A 27780-nucleotide genomic window follows, 5' to 3' on the forward strand; every position below is an offset into this window, starting at 1 on the left:
CTCGTCGTTCCCTTGTGCCATAGTTTGTACATCTCAATTGTCAGTAGAAACCACATTTGTTAAAGCAAGTCAGCCATATCAGCTATGTTTTTTTTAAAAGGCAGTAAATGAGGCTGAATTAACTGTTTCGCTGCCAGACGAGGCTCCATTGATAGCCAGGTGTAGCAGTGGTAAGGTGTTGGGACTGCTGTTGGGACTCTGCTGTTGGTACAGCTTTATGTAGGCCCTAACAGTTTGTGGGCACTGTTTGTTACCGTTATAGTGCAATTAAAGTATTGTTTAGTGTTTTGTTGTGTAGTGGCTTTGCTGGCATGGAGATTATTTATAGTTTTTTTTGTTTGCCCCACCAAGATTTACATGCTAAAATCACCACTGTTTACCGGTATTCACAGATGTCATCAGTAGGAGTCAGTATAATTCTAATTTATCAGAAGGTATAACTGTAATGGTTTTTGGTAACCTGCAAAAAACGTGCCGACTTTTCATGCTGCTAAACATTTCGTGGAGGCAATTCATGAAGCGGATAAAAAAAGAAAAAAGATTGGGTTTCGATGTCTTGCCAAGGCTGCACTGCAGCATCTACTCACAGGCACTATCCCACTACTGGACAGTACGGGGGATTTGACCTGCTTCGTTTCCGACCTGGGCCGGTACACCCCTCCTTAGACAACCTGGTGGTCTCGGGCTCCCCCAAGAACACCATATCGATACCGAACTTAGCACGGACACCCGTTCGACATAGCATGCTGCAGCTCAGAGCTCCTCAGCTCACTCGATCCACCAACCTCAGCCTCCCAGTGACTTGGATTACAGGGCACGCGCCACCGCACACGGCAAGAAACTCAGCTGCAGGTAGAGGTGATAAATGTAGGAGTCTGTGATGTAAATTGGAATCACAAAGAAGTGCTGCTCACTAGGTTGTAACAAATATGCTTCACCATACATTGAATACAGTAAAAAAAAACACACATACCTGTGACTGACAATCAGTCTGACATATTATTTTTTAGAAAATGTATTCAAAAACAGTTTCAGAAAAAACGGTTTTCTAATGAAGGTGTTTAACGACTAGCTGATTGATTTTGCAAATACTGGCACTTTTTGGATGTTAAATGTTTTTGAAAAATCTTGAAAGTGCTTTTTATCTATCTGAATATATTATTCACTCTGTCTGGAAACATGATCTAATAGTGGCTGAGAGCACACTATTTAAGAAAATAAAGATTTTTATTGGTTTCCCAAAATACCTGAGGGGAAATGTCATTACCACCATGTAATAAAATTTGCTCTTTTAGTTGAAAAGCTTTGATTGAACTGATCATGTCAACATCATACTTTCGAAATCTTAGCTAGCAGTCATCATCATGAATCAAGTCGAAAATCTACTGGCAAATCCTTTTCAATCCTTGTCATATGAAGAGAAATTAAGAAGAGAAATTACAGATTAAACATATCGGTGCTCATCGGCCATTGGACATAAACTTTACACAACAAGATAGAAATGGCAAACTCAACAATGAGTGGTTTGGAAGGAAGTGAGCACTGCAGAACAACGTGAGTCTACAAATGTATTGTATGCTGCTGCATAAATGATGGAATATTACAGGGAGATATGTATACTGTAGCTTAGAAAGTAGTAACGTTACTAAGTGTATGTTGTGTAGTAAGCTGTTAGTAGCCCATGTGCATCATGCTAATAATTTGGTCCCTTTTCCCCTCTTAATTAGCCTATAGCCTGTTTTAGAGATATGTAGTCATTGAATATTGTAAGAGCTTTCATTGTCTGCTCATATGCCCCCCATTATTTATCCTACGGTTCCGACTTGGTGTACAGGGAGAATACTGTAAGAACGCCAAATGTTCTGAATTCTGGCGCTGTACATTTCAAAAGTGCTGAACAAATAGTTATATTGACAACGTCCGTCCTAGCTCGCTCATGATTGGTTTAATCGAAATTACGGATTGCCTCTGATCCGCTCTTCGTTCCCTTGTGCCATCGTTTGTACATCTCAATTGTCAGTAGAAACCACATTTGTTAAAGCAAGTCAGCCATATCAGCTATGTTTTTTTAAAAGGCAGTAAATGAGGCTGAATTAACTGTTTCGCTGCCAGACGAGGCTCCATTGATAGCCAGGTGTAGCAGTGGTAAGGTGTTGGGACTGCTGTTGGGACTCTGCTGTTGGTACAGCTTTATGTAGGCCCTAACAGTTTGTGGGCACTGTTTGTTACCGTTATAGTGCAATTAAAGTATTGTTTAGTGTTTTGTTGTGTAGTGGCTTTGCTGGCATGGAGATTATTTATAGTTTTTTTTGTTTGCCCCACCAAGATTTACATGCTAAAATCACCACTGTTTACCGGTATTCACAGATGTCATCAGTAGGAGTCAGTATAATTCTAATTTATCAGAAGGTATAACTGTAATGGTTTTTGGTAACCTGCAAAAAACGTGCCGACTTTTCATGCTGCTAAACATTTCGTGGAGGCAATTCATGAAGCGGATAAAAAATGAAAAAAGATTGGGTTTCGATGTCTTGCCAAGGCTGCACTGCAGCATCTACTCACAGGCACTATCCCACTACTGGACAGTACGGGGGATTTGACCTGCTTCGTTTCCGACCTGGGCCGGTACACCCCTCCTTAGACAACCTGGTGGTCTCGGGCTCCCCCAAGAACACCATATCGATACCGAACTTAGCACGGACACCCGTTCGACATAGCATGCTGCAGCTCAGAGCTCCTCAGCTCACTCGATCCACCAACCTCAGCCTCCCAGTGACTTGGATTACAGGCACGCGCCACCGCACACGGCAAGAAACTCAGCTGCAGGTAGAGGTGATAAATGTAGGAGTCTGTGATGTAAATTGGAATCACAAAGAAGTGCTGCTCACTAGGTTGTAACAAATATGCTTCACCATACATTGAATACAGTAAAAAAAAAAACACACATACCTGTGACTGACAATCAGTCTGACATATTATTTTTTAGAAAATGTATTCAAAAACAGTTTCAGAAAAAACGGTTTTCTAATGAAGGTGTTTAACGACTAGCTGATTGATTTTGCAAATACGGGCACTTTTTGGATGTTAAATGTTTTTGAAAAATCTTGAAAGTGCTTTTTATCTATCTGAATATATTATTCACTCTGTCTGGAAACATGATCTAATAGTGGCTGAGAGCACACTATTTAAGAATATAAAGATTTTTATTGGTTTCCCAAAATACCTGAGGGGAAATGTCATTACCACCATGTCATAAAATTTGCTCTTTTAGTTGAAAAGCTTTGATTGGACTGATCATGTCAACATCATACTTTCGAAATCTGAGCTAGCAGTCATCAACATGAATCAAGTCGAAAATCTACTGGCAAATCCTTTTCAATCCTTGTCATATGAAGAGAAATTAAGAAGAGAAATGACAGATTAAACATATCGGTGCTCATCGGCCATTGGACATAAACATTACACAACAAGATAGAAATGGCAAACTCAACAATGAGTGGTTTGGAAGGAAGTGAGCACAGCAGAACAACGTGATTCTACAAATGTATTGTATGCTGCTGCATAAATGATGGAATATTACAGGGAGATATGTATACTGTAGCTTAGAAAGTAATAACGTTACTAAGTGTATGTTGTGTAGTAAGCTGTTAGTAGCCCCTTACAGTTTGTAGACACCGTTTGTCAACATTAAAGTGCAATTAATGTATTGTTTAGTGTTTTGTGTAGTGGCTTTGCTGACATGCATCTATAAAAACATATTTTTTTGCCACATCAAGATTTAAAGTTGAAGTCGGAAGTTTACATACACTTAGGTTGTTAAAATGTATTGTTAACAAACTATAGTTTTGGCAAGTCGGTTAGGACATCTACTTTGTGCATGACACAAGTCATTTTTCCAATAGTTGTTTACAGATAGATTATTTCACTTATAATTAATTGTATCACAATTCCAGTGGGTCAGAAGTTTACACACCAGCTGTGTGTACTAAGTTGACTGTGCCTTTAAACAGGTTGGAAAATTCCAGAAAATGATGTCATGGCTTTAGAAACTTCTAATAGGCTAATTGACATAATTTTAGTGGAAGGCTACCTGAAACATTTGACTCAAGTTCAACAATTTAAAGGCAATGCTACCAAATACAAATTGAGTGTATGTAAACTTCTGACGCACTGGGAATGTGATGAAAGAAATAAAGCTGAAATAATCATTCTCTCTACTATTATTCTGACATTTCACATTCTTAAAATATAGTGGTGATCCTAACTGACCTGAGACAGGGAATATTTGCTAGGATGAAATGTCAAGAATTGTGAAAAACTAAGTCTAAATGTATTTGGCTATGGTGTATGTAAACTTCCGACTTTAACTGTACATGCTAAAATCAGCACTGCTCATACATAGGCCTAAATATTTATGATACTGGTTTTTCATCCTTGCCTTTTAATCAGAGACTGATTCAGACCTGGGAAACCAGCTGTGTGTACTCTCTGACCAATCAATGGCCTTAATAAATTAATCAATTAAAGTAATTGGTTAATTGAGAGAACTGAAAAGCAGCAGGACTGTGGTTCTAGAGGAGTAGAGCTGTGTATTCTACCAACTTGATGTACTATAATGGGCCACTGCTCACTATTTTAATGTCTAGTGTAAAGTCTTGAGGTTATACCATGAGTATATTATGTGGTTGACGCGTGTGTAAGTTGTTATCTGTGCGTCCATACTTGTGTGTGTGTGTGTTTGTGTGTATCTTTGGGAACTTCTGTTGAAATACTGTACATTCTCAACTTTTATTGATCCAGGTTCATCTCACTGAGAACTATGAATCTCTTTCCATCCACACCTGACCTTTTTATATTCCATACAATTCCCTCCAAAACCATAAACAGACAAAAAGCCAGGACAGAAAACGAGAACATTAAATAGCCTTTCTGCTAAATGTGGCATATGTACAGTGGCAAGAAAAATGATGTGAACCCTTTGGAATTACCTGGATTTCTGCATAAATTTGTCATAACATTTGATCTGATCATCATCTAAGTCACAACAATAGACAAACAGTCTGCTTAAACTAATAACACACAAACAATGATACGTTTTCATGTCTTTATTGAACACATCATGTAAACATTCACAGTGCAGGGTGGGAAAGTATGTGAACCCTTGGATTTAATAACTGGTTGACCCTCCTTTGGCAGCAATAACCTCAACCAAACATTTTCTGTAGTTGTGGATCAGACCTGCACAACAGTCAGGAGGAATTTTGGACAATTCCTCTTTACAAAACTGTTTCAGTTCAGCAATATTCTTGGGATGTCTGGTGTGAACTTCTCTCTTGAGGTCATGCCACAACATCTCAAATTGGGTTGAGGTCAGGACTCTGACTGGGCCACTCCAGAAGGTGTATTTTCTGCTGTTGAAGCCATTCTGTTGTTGATTTACTTCTGTGTTTTGGGTCGTTGTCCTGTTACATCACCCAACTTCTGTTGAGCTTAGATTGACGGACAGATAGCCTTACATTCTCCTGCAAAATGTGTTGATAAACTTGGGAATTCATTTTCCCGTCAATGATAGCAAGCTGTCCAGGCCCTGAGGCAGCAAAGCAGCCCCAAACCATGATGCTCCCTCCACCATACTTTACAGTGAGGATGAGGTTTTGATGTTGGTGTTGTGTGCCTATTCTTTCTCCGCACATAGTGTAGTGTGTTCCTTCCAAACTACTCAACTGTAGTTTCATCTGTCCACAGAATATTTTCCCAGTAGCGCTGTGGAACATCCAGGTGCTCTTTAGTAAACTTCAGACCTGCAGCAATGTTTTTTTTGGACAGCAGTGGCTTCTTCCGTGGTGTCCTCCCATGAACACCATTCTTGTTTAGTGTTTTACGTATCATAGACTTCTCAGCAGAGATGTTAACATGTTCCAGAGATGTCTGTAAGTCTTTAGCTGACACTCTAGGATTCTTCTTAACCTCATTGAGCATTCTGAGCTGTGCTCTTGCAGTCATCTTTGCAGGATGGCCACTCCTAGGGAGAGTAGCAACAGTGCTGAACTTTCTCCATTTATAGACAATTTGTCTTACCGTGGACTGATGAACATCATGGCTTTTAGAGATACTTTTATAACCCTTTCCAGCTTAATGCAAGTAAACAATTCTTAATATTATGTCTTCTGAGATCTCTTTTGTTCAAGGCACATCAGGCAATGCTCCTTGTGAATAGAAAACAAAACATGTTTTTTTTTTTTTTGGGCAGGGCAGCTCTAACCAACATCTCTAATTTCGTCTCATTGATTGGACTCCAGATTAGCAGACTCTTGACTCCAACAAGCTTTTGGAGAAGTCATTAGCATACTTTTTCCAACCTTCACTGTGAAAGTTTAAATGATGTATTCAATATAGACAAGAAAAATACAATTATTTGCATGTTATTAGTTTAAGCACGCTGTGTCAGATCAAATTTGATGACCAATTTATGCAGAAATCCAGGTAATTCCAAGGGGTTCACATACTTTTTCTTGTCACTGTAGATACTGTATATTGCATCATATAGTGTTTACAAACAAATGTACATCAAATACAGAATAAATATACTCTCATGAGCAGACAGTGACTTGTTGTTCTTTTCTTGTAGAGAGGGACTACTTTTCTACGAGGAGTGCTCGTTTTCTTCTGCGCTGCGGCGGCCAAAGTCCATCCACCCGGTGTAGTCTCGGTTTTTTATCAGGTGGTTAGCACTGAGACCACTGGCTCTGCTGTTCACTGTTGAGTTCTCACTTATGTAACCTAGAGGGAGGGAGGGAGGGAGGGAGAGAGGGAGGGAGCAGGGAGGGAGGAGGGGAGGAGTGGAGGAAGGGAGGGGGGAGAGCGAAAGAGGGAGAGCTATAACACCGGTTTTTATCTTTTACTGGTGTGATGGTAATATAGGACGAGGCTGACACTGGAAAAATCTGACCGTGGTGGTTTGACTGGCGTGTGATGGTAATATCCATGGTGTTAGTGTCACTGTGGAGCTTTTATCACTCCCCTCACTACCTCACACACACACACACACACACACACACACACACACACACACACACACACACACACACACACACACACACACAGTCAGTCAGTCAGTCAGTGTAGGAGGTGTAACTGTCAAGCATGTTACATCTAGTCCTCTCACATGCTCCCTTTGAGCCAAGGCACTTCACAGGCCTCAGAAGGATCTCTCTCTCTCTCTCTGTGTGTGTGTGTGTGTGTGTGTGTGTGTGTGTGTGTGTGTGTGTGTGTGTGTGTGTGTGTGTGTGTGTGTGTGTGTGTGTGTGTGTGTGTGTGTGTGTGTGTGTGTGTGTGTGTGTGTGTGTGTGTGTGTGTGTGTTTGTGTCAGAGGCCAGTGTTCTAAGCCCAACCCTCTGTCTGGTTATAGAATTAATAACAGCTTTTACTAATGAGGTTCAGAGGCACAATTACACCACTCCCTCTCTCTCTCCATCGCTTTCAATGACCCATCTTTATCTCTCCCTCTCTCTCCATCTCTTTCAATGACCCGTCTTTATCTCTCCATCTCTTTCAATGACCCGTCTTTATCTCTCCCTCTCTCTCTCTCCATCTCTTTCAATGAACCGTCTTCATCTCTCCCTCTCTTTCTCCATCTCTTTCAATGACCCGTCTTTATCTCTCCCTCTCTCTCTCTCCATCTCTTTCAATGAACCGTCTTCATCTCTCCCTCTCTTTCTCCATCTCTTTCAATGACCCGTCTTTATCTCTCCCTCTCTCTCTCTCCATCTCTTTCAATGAACCGTCTTCATCTCTCCCTCTCTTTCTCCATCTCTTTCAATGACCCGTCTTTATCTCTCCATCTCTTTCAATGACCCATCTTTATCTCTCCCTCCATCTCTTTCAATGACCCATCTTTATCTCTCCCTCCATCTCTTTCAATGACCCATCTTTATCTCTCCCTCCATCTCTTTCAATGACCCATCTTTATCTCTCCCTCCATCTCTTTCAATGACCCGTCTTTATCTCTCCCTCCATCTCTTTCAATGACCCGTCTTTATCTCTCCCTCCATCTCTTTCAATGACCCATCTTTATCTCTCCATCTCTTTCAATGACCCCTCTTTATCTCTCTCCCTCTCTCTCTCTCTCTCTCTCTCTCTCTCTCTCTCTCTCTCTTTTGTGCTCCAGCTCTTTATCTGACCCTTCACCCTCTTTCTTTCTCCCCCCATGTCTCTGTCTCATTTACAAAGTAGAGGTATTTACATAATAACAGACTATATGTATAGCTATGATTTCATGGTACAAAGTGTAAACAGGAACTTTTGAAACATTGAAGTTGGAATCTCTGGCTTGTTGAGTTTGACACTTGAACTCAGCACATGAATATTTATCTCACATGGAAGTGGTTGATGTTAAAGGACTGTGAATCTTCTAGAGCTTGAGTGTAACGGCACCTCTTATAGAGTACAGCTCTAATACTAACTTCAGTAAAGTAAAATAAAGTTATTGCCTGCTACTTTTTGTAACCCAATTCAAGAACATGCTATCTGAGAGCACCATAAGATCATCTTTAAACTGTCTGTCTTCAGTAGCCCCATGCTACTGTCTGTCTGTTTTCTGTCTGTTCTCTGTCTGTTCTCTGTCTGTATGTGTGTCTATAGAGATACTATCACTGACAAAGCAGATACATTTAAGAAGATAGAAGGAAAGACCAGAAAAGATATACACACTCACACATGTACAAACTACAGATTTCTTTTCACAACCACCAGCCATCTGGATCAACAACTCACTCTCACTGTCATAGCAACCAGAGAAATAGAGACAGGTTCTAAAGGGACTTCAACTCACTCTCGCTGTCATAGCAACCAGAGAAATAGAGGCAGGTTCTAAAGGGACTTCAACTCACTCTCGCTGTCATAGCAACCAGAGAAATAGAGACAGGTTCTAAAGGGACTTCAACTCACTCTCGCTGTCATAGCAACCAGAGAAATAGAGGCAGGTTCTAAAGGGACTTCAACTCACTCTCGCTGTCATAGCAACCAGAGAAATAGAGACAGGTTCTAAAGGGACTTCAACTCACTCTCGCTGTCATAGCAACCAGAGAAATAGAGACAGGTTCTAAAGGGACTTCAACTCACTCTCACTGTCATAGCAACCAGAGAAATAGAGACAGGTTCTAAAGGGACTTCAACTCACTCTCGCTGTCATAGCAACCAGAGAAATAGAGACAGGTTCTAAAGGGACTTCAACTCACTCTCGCTGTCATAGCAACCAGAGAAATAGAGACAGGTTCTAAAGGGACTTCAACTCACTCTCGCTGTCATAGCAACCAGAGAAATAGAGACAGGTTCTAAAGGGACTTCAACTCACTCTCGCTGTCATAGCAACCAGAGAAATAGAGACAGGTTCTAAAGGGACTTCAACTCACTCTCGCTGTCATAGCAACCAGAGAAATAGAGGCAGGTTCTAAAGGGACTTCAACTCACTCTCGCTGTCATAGCAACCAGAGAAATAGAGGCAGGTTCTAAAGGGACTTCAACTCACTCTCGCTGTCATAGCAACCAGAGAAATGAGAGACAGGTTCTAAAGGGACTTCAGAAAATATTCTCTTGAAGAGAACAATGTGAGCTCTTTCATCTCTCTCTACACACACACGCTCACACTCACACACACACGCTCACACTCACACTCTCGTCTTAGGTCTCTCTTTATGTAGTGTTGTGTTGTCTCTCTTGTCATGATGTGTGTTTTGTCCTATATTTTTATAGGACAAAATTGTATTATTAATATTTTTATTTTGAATCCCAGGCCCCGTCCCCGCAGAAGGCCTTTTGCCTTTTGGTAGGCCGTCATTGACATGCCTAGTTATATAAAAGGTAAAATATTTTTTATAAAAAAAATGTAATTCACCTTTCTGTGAGGAGATGAGTCTAGCCAACAGTTCACTGAGTTTGGCTCTGGAGTCTCTGCCTTCTCCCATATATGGGTTGGTATTGACCAAAGGAGAGGAGTGAGTATGTCTGAGGCATGGCTCGGAGAGGAAGTGGGCTTTGGTTTCGAGACGTGCTATGAAAGGAAATACAAACCACCTTGTTAGCATTTGTAAACTGTCTTGGGTTGTTTTGATGAAACTAAATGACATAAACAAATAATGATAATATCATGAATTAAATCTTTTATTGCTATAGCATCTTTCTAGAGCCCATGGATTGCCATAAAAAAGCGTAAACATTCATATCATCAGGGTACCGGTTTCAACAAAAACATATCCATCGTTCCTTTGTACCGGGAAAGCTAAATCAAGCGCAGCTCAGGTATTTTAACGTACTTGATAGAAATGTATTCAACATCCGGATGTGGCACCTCTCCCTGTTCTTACCTTCAGAGGGAGGGGGCAGGGCAGGGCTGCTCTCTTGGAGGGGGGGAGAGAAGTGGGGGCGTCCCGAACAGCTAGTGCACAGGACCACCAGCAGAACAAACACACACAACCCTGCAGTCATCTAGGGGAGAGAGTGGAAGAGAGAGCGGGGAAGAGAAAGAGGGGAAGAGAGAGAGAAAGCGGGGAAGCGGGAGAGGGGGAGAGAGAAGGGAAGAGAGAGGGAGAGAAGGGGAGAGAGGGGAAGGAGAGAGCGGGGAAGAGAAAGAGGGGAAGAGAGAGAGAGCGGGGAAGAGGGAGAGAGAGAGGGGGAGAGAGAAGGGAAGAGAGAGGGAGAGAAGGGGAGAGAGGGGAAGAGAGAGAGAGAGCGGGGAAGAGGGAGAGAGAGAAGGGAAGAGAGTGGGAGAGAGTTGGGGAGAGAGGGGAAGAGAGAGCGGGTGAAGAGAAAGAGGGGAAGAGGGAGAGAGAGAAGGGAAGAGAGAGGGAGAGAAGGGGAGAGAGGGGAAGAGAGAGCGGGGAAAAGAAAGAGGGGAAGAGAGAGAGAGAGCGGGGAAGAGGGAGAGAGAGAAGGGAAGAGAGGGAGAGAAGGGGAGAGAGGGGAGGAGAGAGCGGGGAAGAGAACGAGGGGAAGAGAGAGAGAGAGCGGGGAAGAGGGAGAGAGAGAAGGGAAGAGAGGGAGAGAAGGGGAGAGAGGGGAAGAGAGAGCGGGGAAGAGAAAGAGGTGAAGAGAGAGAGAGCGGGGAAGAGGGAGAGAGGGAGAGAAGGGGAGAGGGGGAAGAGAGAGCGGGGAAGAGAAAGAGGGGAAGAGCGAGAGAGAGCGGGGAAGAGGGAGAGAGAGAAGAGAAGAGAGAGGGAGAGAAGGGGAGAGAGGGGAAGAGAAAGGGGAGAGGTGTAGTGGGAAGGAGAGGGGAGAGGTGTAGTGGGAAGGAGAGGGGAGAGGTGTAGTGGGAAGGAGAGGGGAGAGGTGTAGTGGGAAGGAGAGGGGAGAGGTGTAGTGGGAAGGAGAGGGGAGAGGTGTAATGGGAAGGAGAGGGGAGAATTGCAAGATAAAGGTGGAAATGGTTAAACTGCTTCTTTCTACTTTTTACTCTTTCTCTCTCTCTTTCTCTCTCCTTTCTCTCTCTCCTTTCACCTTTCTCTCTCTTTCTCTCTCCTTTCTCGCTCTCTTTCTCTCTCCTTTCTCTCTCTCTTTCTCTCTCCTTTCTCTCTCCTTTCTTTCTCTCTCATTTCTCTCCTCCCACATCCTACAGTACCATGAGGATGTGGTTGGATGTTCCAACATGTAGAGAGCCACTCAAACCAAACCACATTTCATCTGTCTGTTGGTTTCAGCGCTGCTCCATTAGAAACCAAGCTACGTTACAACTCCATTAAAAACCAAAGCGTTGTTACAACTCCATTAAAAACCAAGCTACATTACCACTCAACTGATTTACTGAAAGTATATCCCACAGAGGCATTAGTGGTGTAATATTGTTATTGAATGTTCTGGAGGCACTTAGCCCCAAATGTCCCTCCCTTCCCCTTCACAGCTTCTTTCACGCATTCAGTAAAATTATTAATGAATTACCAAACTTCTTTCCAGATGAATATCAAAATATCAAAATAAAATATGCTACTCAAGAATAGAATAGAAACACTAAAGTTGATCTATTGACTTATTTTTACCATGAAAGATCAAATGAAACAAAGGTAAGTATGGCACGGTAAATGTTGTGATTTCTGATAGCAGTCTGTGAAGAGGTCTATGTGGAAGATTAGTGAGATCGCTGGCAGTTGATACAATCAATAAAGCTGCACTTCAGCCGATCATTCGCACACACTTCAACAGATCAATCATTATAGACACAGCAGTCCAAGCTACTTCAATTACCTACTTGATAAAACTCAACTTAACAAGAAAATATTGCATTTGGATTCATTAAAAAAAATATATATATTAAAAGATTGTTCTCCAAAGTTCTTGTTCTCATACCTGACTCAAGAACTACTATTTACATACAATTAGGTAATTAATTTGTTCTTAATTACATTTACGAATAAGAAAAACAAAGAAAAACTAACAGAGCGAGAGAGAGAGAGAGCATAAGTAATGTTCTTACCTTCAGTAAAGAGATGGAGAGAGAGAAAAAGAGTGTTGGAGGAGTGTGTGTGAGAGAAGGATGAAGGAACTTCTCCGCTCAGAGAGACACCCCTTATATACACCCCTGCTCTCCACACTGTGTGTATGTGTGTGTGCGTTTTGTGTAAGCTTTTACCTCAATGATGACGCAGTTTGTGTGTGTGTGCGTGTGTGTGTGTGTGTGTGTGTGTGTGTGTGTGTGTGTGTGTGTGTGTGTGTGTGTGTGTGAGCTTGGTGATGCCCAGTAGAACCTCTAGGGGGTATTATTTATATGTTATACCAGACCAGCGAACCTCTTGGACTGCAATCAGTTGTACATAATTTGATCTACTGCTCCACAGCCATTTTTATACAGTCGTGTTCTCTATCTCTCTGACCATCCCTCTTTCTCTCTCTCTCTTTCTCTCTCCTTTCTTTCTTTCTTTCTTTCTTTCTTTCTTTCTTTCTTTCTTTCTTTCTTTCTTTCTCTCTCTCCCTCTCTCCCTCTCCCTCTCTCTCTCTCCCTCTCTCCCTCTCCCTCTCCCTCTCCCTCTCTCTCTCTCTCTCCCTCCCTCGCTCTCTCTCTCTCTCTCTCTCAGGTGATTGGATGGGAATCTGAGGGGTTAACGTATCGATCAGTTCTAATCAATAGTAATTGATCAGCTGTCTCAGGTTAATATCTTAATTAAGGGAACAGTATCCTAACAATCTAACAGAGGGTTTACAATGCTGTCACAGAGAGAAACTCTTCACCTGTTGTCTCCTCAAGCACCAAGTACCTTTTCAAGTCACCTGTTAAACATTATATAGTATATATCATTACCACAAATGAAGCTTGTAAGCATGTCTTTCTCTTATACTTTCTCCCTCTTTCTATACTATTCCTCTTACTCTTTTGCTAAAAAACTCTCCTCTCTCTCTCTCTCTCTCTCTCTCTCTCTCTCGTTATTTCTCTCTCCTTCTCTCTTTCTCTCTCAATTCAAGGGCTTTATTGGCATGGGGAAACATATGTTTACATTACCAAAGCAAGTGAAATAGATAATAAACAAAAGTGAAATAAATGATCAGAAATGAAGAGTAAATATTACACTCACAAAAGTTTCTAAGAATAGAGTCATTTCAAATGTTATATTAAGGCCATGAACAGTGCCTTCGGAAAGTATTCAGGCCCCTCCACTTTTTCTAAATTTTCTTACGTTACAGCCTTATTCTAAAATGGATTGTTTTTTCCACCTCATCAATCCACACACAATACCCCATAATGCTGCGGCAGGTAAAAATGACAAACAAGAACAGGTTTTTGGACATTTTTGCAAAAAAAAAAGGTATTCAGACCCTTTACTCAGAACTTCGTTGAAGCACTTTGGCAGTGATTACATCCTCGAGTCTTATTGGGTATGATGCTACAAGCTTGGCACACCTGTGTTTCTCCCATTCTTCTCTGCAGATCCCCTCAAGCTCTATCAGGTTGGATGGGGAGCGTCGCTGCACAGCTATTTTCAGGTCTCTCCAGAGTTGTTAGATCGGGTTCAAGTCCAGGCTCTGGCTGGGCCACTCAAGGACATTCAGAGACTTATCCCGAAGCCACTCCTGCATTGTCTTGGCTGTGTGCTTAGGGTCATTGTCCTGTTGGAAGGTGAACCTTCGCCCCAGTCTGAGTTCCTGAGTGCTCTGGAGCAGGTTTTCATCAAGTATCCCTCTGTACTTTGCTCCATTCATCTTTCCCTTTTCTTGTGTCAACAGGTCACAAATCTTGCTGCTGTGATGGTACATTGTGATATTTCACCCAATAGATATGGGAGTTTTTCAAAATTGGATTTATTTTCAAATTCTTTGTGGGTCTGTGTAATCTGAGGGAAATATGTGTCTCTAATGTGGTCATACATTTGGCAGGAGGTTAGGAGGTACAGCTCAGTTTCCACCTAATTTTGTGGGCAGTGTGCCCATAGCCTGTCTTCTCTTGAGAGCCAGATCTGCCTACGGCGGCCTGTTTCAATAGCAAGGCTATGCTCACTGAGTCTGTACATAGTCAAAGCTTTCCTTAATTTTGAGTCAGTGACAGTGGTCAGGTATTCTGCCACTGTGTACTCTCTGTTTAGGGCCAAATAGCATTCTAGTCTGCTCTGTTTTTTTGTTATTTCTTTCCAATGTGTCAAGTAATTATCTTTTTGTTTTCTCATTATTTGGTTGGGTCTAATTGTGTTGCTGTCCTGGGGCTCTGTGGGGTCTGTTTGTGTTTGTGAACAGAGCCTCAGGACCAGCTTGCTTAGGGAACTCTTCTCCAGGTTCATCTCTCTGTAGGTGATGGCTTTGTTATGGAAGGTTAGGGAATTACTTCCTGTTAGGTGGTTGTAGAATTTAACGGCTCTTGATTTTGATAATTAGCGGGTGTCGGCCTAATTCTGCTCTGCATGCATTATTTGGTGTTTAACGTTGTACACGGAGGACAGTTTTGCAGAATTCTGCATGCAGAGTCTCAATTTGGTGTTTGTCCCATTTTGTGAATTATTGGTTGGTGAGAGGACCCCAGACTTCACAACCAAAGAGGTCAATGGGTTCTATAACTGATTCAAGTGTTTTTAGTCAGATCCTAATTGGGATGTTACATTTTGTGTTACTTTTGATGGCAAATGAGGCCCTTCTCGTCTTGTCGCTCCGTCACAGCTTTGTGGAAGTTACCTGTGGCGCTGATGTTTAGGCCGAGGTATGTATAGGTTTTTTGTGTGCTCTAGGACGACGGTGTCTAGATGGAATTTCTATTTGTTGTCCTGGCAACTGGACCTTTTTTGGAACAACATTATTTTTGTCTTACTGAGATTTACTGTCAGGGCCCAGGTCTGACAGAATCTATCTCTCTCTCTCACACCCACACCCTCACACTGTGTCTCTCTCTTTCACACAGTTTAGATGGAGGTGGTGCAACATTGGCTGTAGCCACACCGTGTGGGAGGTGCAGCCAAGCCTGTTCCAATCAGAATTGATTAGCCCTGCTGGTAGGTTTGTATGTGTATGTGTGTGTGTGTGTGTGTGAGTGTGTGTGTGTGTTTGGCCTTATACTCTGCACTCCCTGAAACGTTTTTTGCAAGTTTACAACCTGTAAGAAATGCACAGGTCTTAAAACAAGGTGATCCAGTACTTCATTAACCTGATGTATGGTAGAAAATGTACTTTCCCACTGGGCAAACCTGGGCAAATCCTGGTTGAATCAATGTTGTTTCTATGTCATTTCAATGAAATTACGCTGAAGCAACGTGGAATAGATGTTGAATTGACACCTGTGCCCAGTGGGTTGCTCTGACGTTGAGACATTCTGTAGGAGAAGACAGTTTGATCCATAGTTGAGAAATTCTTTAGGTGAGCCCTAGGACCATGCATCAGGATTACCTTGCCTGATTACTCCTGGCTGTCCCCAGTCCACCTGGTCGTGCTGCTGCTCCAGTTTCAACTGTTCTGCCTGCGGCTATGGAACCCTGACCTGTTCACCGGACAGGTTGTTTTCGACTCTCTCTACCACACCTGCTGTCTCGACCTCTGAATGTTCCGCTGTGAAAAGCCAACTGACATTTACTCCTGAGGTGCTGCCCTGTTGCACCCTCTACAACCACTGTGATTATTATTATCTGACCCTGCTGGTCATCTATGAACGTTTGAACATCTTGAAGAATGATCTGGACTTAATGACCATGTACTGTTATAATCTTCAACAGGACAGCCAGAAGAGGACTGACCACTCCTCAGAGCTTGGTTCCTTTCTAGGTTTCTTCCTAGGTTCATGCCTTTCTAGGGAGTTTTTCCTAGCCACCGTGCTTCTACATCTGCATTGCTTGTTGTTTGGGGTTTTAGGCTGGGTTTTTGTATAGCACGTTGCGACATCTACTGATGTAAAAAGGGCTTTTTAAATAAATGTGATTAATTGATTGAAAAAGGCATAGAGAGAGAGCGAGAGAGAGACCCTTGCCCAGGGCATTTCAATAACAGATTATAGACAGAGCCTCCATTTCGGTAAACACACTCAATAATTCATCCAACACGTTCTGTCTGTGTGTCTGCCTCTGTATGCTGGTGTTGTAGAGATAGTTTACTATGTTCCTCTAGTCATCTGGAGACTGGTGTTGTAGAGATGGTTTACTATGTTCCTCTAGTCATCTGGAGACTGGTGTTGTAGAGATGGTTTACTATGTTCCTCTGTCATCTGGAGACTGGTGTTGTAGAGATGGTTTACTATGTTCCTCTAGTCATCTGGAGACTGGTGTTGTAGAGATGGTTTACTATGTTCCTCTAGTCATCTGGAGACTGGTGTTGTAGAGATGGTTTACTATGTTCCTCTAGTCATCTGGAGACTGGTGTTGTAGAGATGGTTTACTATGTTCCTCTAGGCATCTGGAGACTGGTGTTGTAGAGATGGTTTACTATGTTCCTATAGTCATCTGGAGACTGGTGTTGTAGAGATGGTTTACTATGTTCCTCTAGTCATCTGGAGACTGGTGTTGTAGAGATGGTTTACTATGTTCCTCTAGTCATCTGGAGACTGGTGTTGTAGAGATGGTTTACTATGTTCCTCTAGTCATCTGGAGACTGGTGTTGTAGAGATGGTTTACTATGTTCCTCTAGTCATCTGGAGACTGGTGTTGTAGAGATGGTTTACTATGTTCCTATAGTCATCTGGAGACTGGTGTTGTAGAGATGGTTTACTATGTTCCTCTAGTCATCTGGAGACTGGTGTTGTAGAGATGGTTTACTATGTTCCTCTAGGCATCTGGAGACTGGTGTTGTAGAGATGGTTTACTATGTTCCTATAGTCATCTGGAGGACAGAGGAGGAAACAGGGATGAGAGGAGAGGGATGAGAGGAGAGGGATGAGAGGAGAGGGATGAGGGATGAGAGGAGTTGAGAGGAGAGATGGATGAGAGGAGTTGATATGCAGGAGAGAGTGCTAGAATCACACAGTAATTAAAACAGTCGTCGTCAGACCACACATGTCAATCAGATCGATTAGTACAAACAACCTGCTAATGAAAACATTGTTTCACCTGGTTCTTTTAACGAAGCGTGTATGTGTGAATTTCACCTGATTCAGATTTTTAAATGGTTACATTTTTGCAAGGCAGTTTAGACTGCTAACCAAGGTTTATTCTCACATACATTACTATTCATTGGAATTACATTTATTTTCCAATTACTTCGTTTTTTTACAATCACTTTGGCACTAATTTCAGATTCCTTGTGGTCATTTTTCAAAACTCGAAACTCAAAACGATCATCGCTTGTAACACAAGCAGTCCAATGTTCAAACATTGCATTGTTCATTCATATCTTTAAAGAAACCTTGAACTTGCAGAATCATTGGTTAAAATAACTAATTTATCATTAAATACCATAGGAACATTAATTTAGATCAACCACACACAAGATACCGATAGTTTCACTCTGTAGTTGTTCGTACAATCATTAAATATTGTAGTACAAAATATGTGATACATGTTTCATTATGGTACTATGCGTAAATACATCACTGTAAAAGGACTAGTAGAGAGACAAAATCTAACAAAATCTGAAATGTATTGATGAAATACAATAAAATCACAACATAGGTTTCTTTGAATCAAAGCAAAAAATAATTAGCTACAAAAAGAAAAAACTACAGTAAAACATCAACTGCAGTGTTCCTCACCTGGCTTACAGTACTTCTATATTTCCATCAACCCTGTCTTGTGGATTTGGCCACAGGTTCTCATCCACATCACAATGGATGTTTTCATTAGCCAAACATCTTGGAAAGAATCTTCGGGCGAATCCAGACCTGGCACTGATCTGCCGTGGTGTCATTGCATGCGGCATCCATGGCCTGGAGAAGGGTGGCTTGTTCGTGAGGGCGCCTATCATATACCTTCCACCTCCATGTGGAGAAGAATTCCTCAATCGGGTTAAAGAAAGGAGAGTATGGGGGTAAGTACAGGGTGGTAAATTGTGGATGGGCCTGAAACCATGCTTGCACCGTTTGAGCATGGTGGAACCTGACATTATCCCACACAATGACATAGGTCACACCATCAACTCTACAGACCTGATTTAGCTCATCAAGGAAGGTTACAAGGAGAGCTGAATATGACATGGTGATGTTGGCCCCACGTTGTCCGGGTACTTGGATGGTTGGCCGCTGGCCAATGAAATTCCGACCTCTCTTCCTTGTCTTGCCAGGTTGAAACCTGCCTCATCCAAAAAAGAGGAATTTGTGATGGTTTTTCATCAGCATCCAGCTCCATCACCCTCTAAAAATACATTTTGGAAAGAGGATTACTGATTACGATGATGTAGAATTTTGGGGGAATTTTTCACAACAGGCATCTTTAAACTGAACACACCTGAACATTCTCAGTCCTCAGTTGCTTCACTCTGTCTGCATTTCTTTCAAAAGGCACATGGTAAAGCTGTTTTAGACACCTGGTGCCTTTTCAGCATGCGTGCAATATTCGGCAAACTTATGGCTTCCACATTGTTTAACATGTTGTCATTGTCCAAGATGTGCTGCTGAAATTCTGTAAGACGAATATCATTTCTGTCCCGAACCAAATTGACCACAGCCCGCTCTTGTTGGTCAGTCAGAATATTGCCTCTACCTCCCCTATTTGGCCTAGTCTCAATTCTGTGCATGCTGAAGACTTACCGGTTCTCATTGCGGAAAGTTCTGATGATTGAGGCCAAGGTTGATTTTCTGAGGTTTGGTTGAATCATTGTAGCTGCCTCAGTCATTGTCATGCCATGATTTACGACATGGTTAACAACTATTGCTCATATTTCATTGGACACTCTTTGCTGTTTGTGCCGCTGTCTTGGTCCGTGGCCTTGTCCTCTACCACGTTCCCCCACACCTCTCAAACGAGGCCCACGACCACCTCTCAGAAGGGTTGCTTGTCCCCTGTCATTTCTTTGACAACCAAGTCTTCCTCCTCTTCCTCATCCCGCTGTCACACCCTGATCTGTTTCACCTGTCTTTGTGATTGTCTCCACCCCCCTCCAGGTGTCGCCCATCTTCCCCATTATCCCCAGTGTATTTATACCTGTGTTATCTGTTTGTCTGTTGCCAGTTCATCTTGTTTGTGAAGTCAACCAGCGTTTTTGAATTCAGCTCCTGCTTTCCCCCAGTCTCTCTTTTCTCATCCTCCTGGTTTTTGACTCTTGCCTGTTCAGACCCTGTATCCGCCCTCCTGACCACTCTGCCTGCCCCTGACCCTGAGCCTGCCTGCCGTCCTGTACCTTTGCCCCAGCTCTGGATTACTGACCTCTGCCTGGCCTGACCATGAGCCTGCCAGCCGTCCTGTACCTTTTCCCCTGTTGCTGTAATAAACATAGTTACTTCGACACAGTCTGCATCTGGGTCTTACCTTGATTCCTGATATCAACTGCTTGACCTCTATTGTGACCTGGATCACCTGCCGGCTCCATGTTATCGCTATGTTGTTGTAGGTGGATACTACTCAATTCACTATATACTCGTACCACAATGTGAAATCAATCATCAGCAATGAATTGGCAGTATTGGAAAAGCAATTACAAGTGCCTGCATACATACACTCATCTTGCTCGTTCTAATGTTTGGTCAAATAATAACTAAAGCTCTCTACAGTTGAAGTCGGAAGTTTACATACACCCTAGCCAAATACATTTAAACTCAGTTTTTCACAATTCCTGACGTTTAATCCCAGTAAAAATCCCTGTCTTAGGTCAGTTAGGATCACCACTTTATTTTAAGAATGTGAAATGTCAGAATAGTAGTAGAGAGGAGGATTTATTTCAACTTTTATTTCTTCCATCTCATTCCCAGTGGGTCAGAAGATTACATACACTCAATTAGTATTTGGTAGCATTGCCTTTAAATGGGTTAACTTGGGTCAAATGTTTCAGGTAGCCTTCCACAAGCTTCCCACAATAAGTTAGGTGAATTTTGTCCCATTCCTCCTGACAAAGCTGGTGTAACTGAGTCAGGTTTGTAGGCCTCCTTGCTCACACACACTTTTCAGTTATGCCCACAGATGTTCTATGGGATTGAGGTCAGGGCTTTGTGATGGCCACTCCAATACCTTGACTTTGTTGTCCTTAAGCCTTTTTGCCACAACTTTGGAAGTATGCTTGGGGTCATTGTCCATTTTGAAGACCCATTTACGACCAAGCTTTAACTTCCTGACTGATGTCTTGAGATGTTTCTTCAATATATCCACATCATTTTCCTCCCTCATGATGCCATCTATTTTGTGAAGTGCACCAGTCCCTCCTGCAGCAAAGCACCCTCACAACATGATGCTGCCACTCCCGAGCTTCACGGTTGGTATGGTGTTCTTCGGCTTGCAAGCCTCCCCCTTTTTCCTCCAAACATAACGATGGTCATTAAGGCCAAACAGTTCTATTTTTGTTTCATCAGACCAGAGGACATTTCTCCAAAAAGTATGATCTTTGTCCACATGTTCAGTTGCAAACCGTAGTCTGGCTTTTTTATGGCGGTTTTGGAGCAGTGCGGTCTTTCAGGTTATGTCGATATAGGACTTGTTTTACTGTGGATATAAATACTTTTGTACCTGTACTTCCTCCAGCATCTTCAAAGTCCTTTGCTGTTGTTCTGGGATTGATTTGCACTTTTCGCACCAAAGTCCGCACCAAAATAGCATAACCTGACTTGGCCCATCCTCATTTACACCATCATCCATGATATGACAAAACCCAGCCTCATCTACACCACCATCTATAGCCTGACTAGTCCCAGCCTCATCTACACCACCATCCATAGCATGCCTCGACCCAGCCTCATCTACACCACAATTTGTAGCATGACGAGGCCCAGCCTCTACTGCCTGCGTCTCATGACCCCTGCACGTTGACCTCGATTTCCCCCACTGGCGCTTGTACCCTTACCTTGTCTATGACCTTTATGTGGGCACGCAAAGCTCTTATGCCCTAAATCCCCACACTCAAAGCACCGTAGACTATCTGTTCTGGCAAACCCAGCATAGAGCACCGTAGAGCCCCTCCCCATGCCTCATTGTTATTCAGAAACATAAACACTTGCCTCCGGAACGAAACAACATGCTTGACGGCATCTGCCTGAAAACCTGCAGACAGTACACGAAACCCACTAGCAAACTTACCAAAGCGACTCAGCTCTTTCCTGATTTGATAATCCATAATAAACGGATCGAGGGAGTAGAAGAAGGAGAAATTGGCACCAACACACCCCTTACAAATATTCTACTAGCAATCAGCCTACCCACCAAATTTGCTCGGCGACAGGGAGCAGAATCTCCTCCACCTTAATTCCATTCTCAGAAACGTCCCTTTTGTTTATCCATTTCACTTGCTCTGGCAATGTAAACATATGTTTCCCATGTCAATAAATCCCCTTGGAGGGAGGGAGCGAGGGAGAGAGGGAGAGAGGGAGGGAGCGAGGGAGGGAGGGAGGGAGGGAGAGAGGTCGACGTCACCGACATCACCGACCTTCTAGCCATCGCCGATCCACTTTTCATTTTCCATTGGTTTTGTCTTGTCTTCCATCACACTTGGTTCCAATTCCATCAATTACATGTTGTGTATTTAACCCTCTGTTCCCCCCCATGTCCTTGTCCGTAATTGTTTGTTGTCAGTGCTTGTGCACGTTATGTTCTGGTGTGCGTCGGGTTATGTACCCATTTCTTTTATTGTTAGGTATCCGGTGGGTTTTGATGATTAAACTGAGCCGTTGGAAACAGTTTTGCTCTTCTGCGTCTGACTTCTCTGCCGCCAGTACGCATCCCTGACACAGACCTGGCTCTCAAGAGAAGACAGGCAATGTGCACACTGCCCACAAAATGAGGTGGAAACTGAGCCGCACTTCCTAACCTCCTGCCAAATGTATGACCATATTACAAAGAATTCAAAAACAAATCCAATTTTGATTAACTCCCATATCTACTGGGTGAAATACCACAGTGTGCCATCACAGCAGCAAGATTTGTGACCTGTTGCCACAAGAAAAGGGCAACCAGTGAAGGACAAACACCATTGTAAATACAACCCATATTTATGTTTATTTATTTTCCCTTTTGTACTTTAACTATTTGCACAAAGAGAGAGAGGGGGCAGTGTACAGGTGCACATTGCCAAGGCGGTGGGAACCTCTCCATCTGCTCAGCAAGCCCTGGCATGTCAGATATGAAATACTGGAGCTTAAACACTGAGATACCCAGCGCACGCACACATGCATACACACACTATATATATATACACACACACACACCATACACACACACACACTTAACATGTACTGTAGATGCTTCACAGATGGACTGTCAGTCAGTCTGGGTGGAACACTGAATCCATCCAATTATCACTGACTGGGACGTGTGATGTCATAACAGAACACACACACATTTAAACACACACTCACAGTTCTACAGAATGAAGAGCTAATACTGTGTGTTAATCTTTGATGTGCCGTGTCTGGTAACACACTATATATATATATATACACCGTGGATAACGCTCACCTTAGTTATACACAACACACACCATTCATCTTACTATTATAATTCCTATTGTGTAATGTTGCTACTTCTGTATTCCTTCATGTAGAATTATAGATCACAGGAGCTGTTTAGGAGACAAAATAGCTTCAGATGGCTTGGTAATATTATTATTAATGAAAGTCAGTATAGGCCTAGCTCTCCTGAATCAATTTCTCTGTTTTCACCATTCACATTTCTCTGACACTGTGTCTGCATCGAAATACATTTTTATTTGAAACAAGTTTCAGAATGAAATATAATTTACGCTTATAAATGTACATGAAAATGCTTCTCATCCACCCACATATCCACACACACATATCCACACACACACACACATATCCACACACACACATATCCACACACACACACACACACACACACACACACACACACACACACACACACACACACACACACACACACATATCCACACACACACACACACACACACACACACACACACACACACACACACACACACACACACACACACACACACACACACACACACACACACACACACACACACACACACACACACACACACACACACACACACACACACACACACACACACACACACACACACACACACACACAATGAATGTGGTTGGTTCAGATGCGGTGGTAATTAATCACACTGTCGTGGCAATTGTTCAAGGGATTTTATTATCTAACTATTACCTATTACAGTTTTTTACAATCACTTTGGCACTAATTTCAGAACCTTGATGTCATTTTTCAAAACTCTAGACACAAAACTCACAACTGATGATCAAAATGTATATTTTTCAAAACTCTGGACAATTTTTTACAATTGCTTGGATATTGGACACATAAAGCTAAGATCATTGGTTCATTGAACTAAAATCACCTGTTCAAAATGACACAACTTAACATCAAAGTATTACCATTTCAAAATGCAATTCACACATTACATCTGAGATGACTGTCTATTAATTTCATTACAATGATCTAACTATCAATTGATACAACTGCTCAAAATGATAAGTAACTATTGCATTACTCTTAATGCATAGTTTTATGGAAACTGACTAACAATATTCCATGTTTAGATCATGAAAGTTTCAGGATAACGAGATCCATTGACACCAGTTACCGTGGAACATGAACCAGTTGGACTACATTATCTATGGATGTAATACTTCATCATCATTCTTTATCAGACACTGTTTCTATGGTCCCACATAACACTTTTCCAGACCGTGTTTTCAGATTTGACAATACTGTACACCCACTTCATTAGGTACACCTGCGTGCTAATGCAAATACACTGCTCCTTCGAGCAGCGAATCATGTGGCTGCCTGCCACTCAATAAGAGTATATACAGTTGAAGTCAGAAGTTTACATACACTTAGGTTGGAGTCATTAAAACTTGTTTTTCAACCACTCCACAAATTTCTTGTTAACAAACTATAGTTTTGGCAAGTCAGTTTGGACATCTACTTTGTGCATGCCACAAGTGCATTTTTCCAACAATTGTTTACAGACAGATTATTAAATGTATAATTCACTGTATCCCAATTCCAGTGGGTCAGAAGTTTACATAGACAAAGTTGACTGTACCGTTAAACAGGTTGGAAAATTCCAGAAAATGATGTCATGGCTTTAGAAGCTTCTGATAGGTTAATTGACATCATTTGAGTCAATTGGAGGTGTACCTGTGGATGTATTTCAAGGCCTACCTTCAAACTCAGTGCCTCTTTGCTTGACATCATGGGAAAATCTAAATAAATCAGCCCAGACCTCAGAAATAAAATTGTATACCTCCACAAGTCTGGTTCATCCTTGGGAGCAATTTCCAAATGCCCTGAAGGTACCACGTTCATCTGTACAAACAATACTACGCAAGTATAAACACCATGGGACCACGCAGCCGTCATACCGCTCAGGAAGGAGACGCGTTCTGTCTCCGAGAGATTAACGTACTTTGGTGTGAAAAGTGCAAATCAATCCCAGAACAACAGCAAAGGACCTTGTGAAGATGCTGGAGGAAACGGGTACAAAAGTATCTATATCCACAGTAATTTGGGGCATAAGAGCTTTGCGTGCCCACATAAAGGCCGTAGACAAGGTAAGGGTACCAGCACCAGTGGGGGAAAGAGGTCAACGTGCAGGGGGTCATGAGACGCAGGCAGCAGAGGCTGGGCCCCGTCATGCTACAAATTGTGGTGTAAATGAGGCTGGGACTAGTCAGGCTATAGATGGTGGTGTAGATGAGGCTGGGACTAGTCAGGCTATAGATGGTGGTGTAGATGAGGCTGGGACTAGTCAGGCTATAGATGGTGGTGTAGATGAGGCTGGGTCTAGTCATATCATGGATGATGGTGTAAATGAGGCTGGGCCAAGTCAGGTTATGCTATTTTGGTGCGTACTTTGGTGCGAAAAGTGCAAATCAATCCCAGAACAACAGCAAAGGACCTTGTGAAGATGATTGAGGAAACAGGTACAAAAGTATCTATATCCACTGTAAAACGAGTCCTATATCGACATAACCTGACAGGCCGCTCAGCAAGGAAGAAGCCACTGCTTCAAAACCGCCATAAAAAAAACAGACTACGGTTTGCAACTGCACATGGGGACAAAGATCGTACTTTTTGGAGAAATGTCCTCTGGTCTGATGAAACAAAAATAGAACTGTTTGGCCATAATGGCCATTGTTATGTTTGGAGGGAAAAGGGGGGATGCTTGCAAGCCGAAGAACACCATCCCAACCGTGAAGCACAGGGGTGGCAGCATCATGTTGTGTGGGTGCTTTGCTGCAGGAGGGACTGGTGCACTTCCCAAAATAGATGGCATCATGAGGCAGGAAAATTATGTGGATATACTGAAGCAACATCTCAAGACATCAGTCAGGAAGTTAAAGCTTGGTCGCAAATGGGTCTTCCAAATGGACAATGACCCCAAGCATACAGTACATCCAAAGTTGTGGCAAAATGGCTTAAGGACAACAAAGTCAAGGTATTGGAGTGGCCATCGCAAAGCCCTGACCTCAATCCTATAGAAAATGTGTGGGCAGAACTGAAAAAGCGTGTTTGAGCAAGGAGGCCTACAATCCTGACTCAGTTACACCAGCTCTGTCAGGAGGAATGGAACAAAATTATCCTAACCTATTGTGGAAGGCTACCTGAAACGTTTGACCCAAGTTAAACAATTTAAAGGCAATGCTACCGAATACTAATTGAGTGTATGTAAACTTTTGTCCCACTGGGAATGTGATGAAAGAAATAAAAGCTGAAATAAATCTTTCTCTCTACTATTATTCTGACATTTCACATTCTTAAAATAAAGTGGTGACTCTAACTGACCTAAGACAAGGATTTTTTACTAGGATTAAATGTCAAGAATTGTGAAAACTGAGTTTAAATGTTTTTGGCAAAGATGTTTGTAAACTTCCGACTTCAACTGTACCTTTCTTTTTCATCTCTCTCTCCTTTTCATCCGTTTCTCTGTATTTCCAACCAGCTGGCCCCATAACCCCCTACGGCAGGGGTTCCAACCAGCTGGCCCCATAATCCCCTACGACAGGGGTTCCAACCAGCTGGCCCCATAATTCCCTACGACAGGGGTTCCAACCAGCTGGCCCCATAAGCCCCTACGACAGGGGTTCCATCCAGCTGGCCCCATAATCCCCTACGACAGGGGTTCCAACCAGCTGGCCCCATAACCCCTTATGACAGGGGTTCCAACCAGCTAGCACCATAACGCCCTATGACAACGGTTCCAACCAGCTGGCCCCATAAGCCCTTACGACAGGGGTTACAACCAGCTAGCACCCTAACCCTTTACGACCAGCTGGCACCATAATCCCTTACGACAGGGGTTCCAAACAGCTGGCACCATAACCCCTTGCGACAGGGGTTCCAACCAGCTGGCACCATAACGCCCTATGACAGGGGTTCCATCCAGCTGGCCCCATAACCCCCTACGACAGGGGTTCCAACCAGCTGGCACCATAACCCCTTATGACAGGGGTTCCAACCAGCTAGCACCATAACGCCCTATGACAACGGTTCCAACCAGCTGGCCCCATAAGCCCCTATGACAGGGGTTCCAACCAACTGGCCCCATAACCCCTTACGACAGGGGTTACAACCAGCTAGCACCCTAACCCTTTACGACAGGGGTTCCAACCAGCTGGCACCCTAACCCCTTACGACAGGGGTTCCAACCAGCTGGCACCATAACCCCTTACCACAGGGGTTCCAACCAACTGGCCCCAAAACCCTTTACGACAGGGGAAAAAGAGACAAGAAGCTGTGAAATGTCATATATAACGAGAGGTTACTCTGGCAATGGTTTCAAAGGAGAGAAACTAGATGATTTGACCCAGTTGATTGCTCCGTTTCCTCTCTGGGACGAACCGCTACATCCCCTGAAATGTTGTAATTCACATGTAGTCCTAATGGTCTCTGCTCTGTGGAATATCTGAATATGTGAAGACATATGCACGGCTTACTACTAACGTTCTATAAATCCGATATGACTTATGTAATTCATTATGATGTCATAAAGGTTACAGGGAAGAGTGAAAAACATAATATTCATACAACGTCTGCATCCAGGGGGGGATTTCAGGTCAAAGAGAAGTGTGTGTTTTCTGAGGAAAAGAAAAGCTGTAAGTTGTCCCCATATTTACTGTTAGCAGCTGGGAAGGAGTCTGTGTGTGTGTGTGTGTGTGTGTGCGTGCTCAACATGAGATGCAAAGTACTTGAAATGTAAAAAAAAATGTTTTAATTGTCCTACTTATCTGTGCCCAACTTTGGT

At 42.7% G+C, this 27780-nt stretch overlaps 1 protein-coding gene across 1 annotated transcript; it reads right to left on the reverse strand.

Moving 5' to 3' along the window:
• Nucleotides 1–5432: 5432 nt before the first annotated feature.
• Nucleotides 5433–12582, reverse strand: LOC106570651 (cholecystokinin). Its single transcript, XM_014143121.2, has 4 exons — nt 12461–12582; nt 10362–10482; nt 9893–10048; nt 5433–6780 (listed from the first exon to the last, which is right to left on the reverse strand). The coding sequence occupies exons 2-4, from the start codon at nt 10480–10482 to the stop codon at nt 6644–6646; spliced, it is 414 nt and encodes a 137-aa protein (XP_013998596.2). The 5' UTR covers nt 12461–12582; the 3' UTR covers nt 5433–6643.
• Between the last annotated feature and the right edge of the window lie 15198 nt (nt 12583–27780).

The sequence above is a fragment of the Salmo salar genome, chromosome ssa14 (assembly GCF_905237065.1).
Source record: "Salmo salar chromosome ssa14, Ssal_v3.1, whole genome shotgun sequence".
Taxonomy (NCBI): Eukaryota; Metazoa; Chordata; class Actinopteri; order Salmoniformes; family Salmonidae; genus Salmo; species Salmo salar.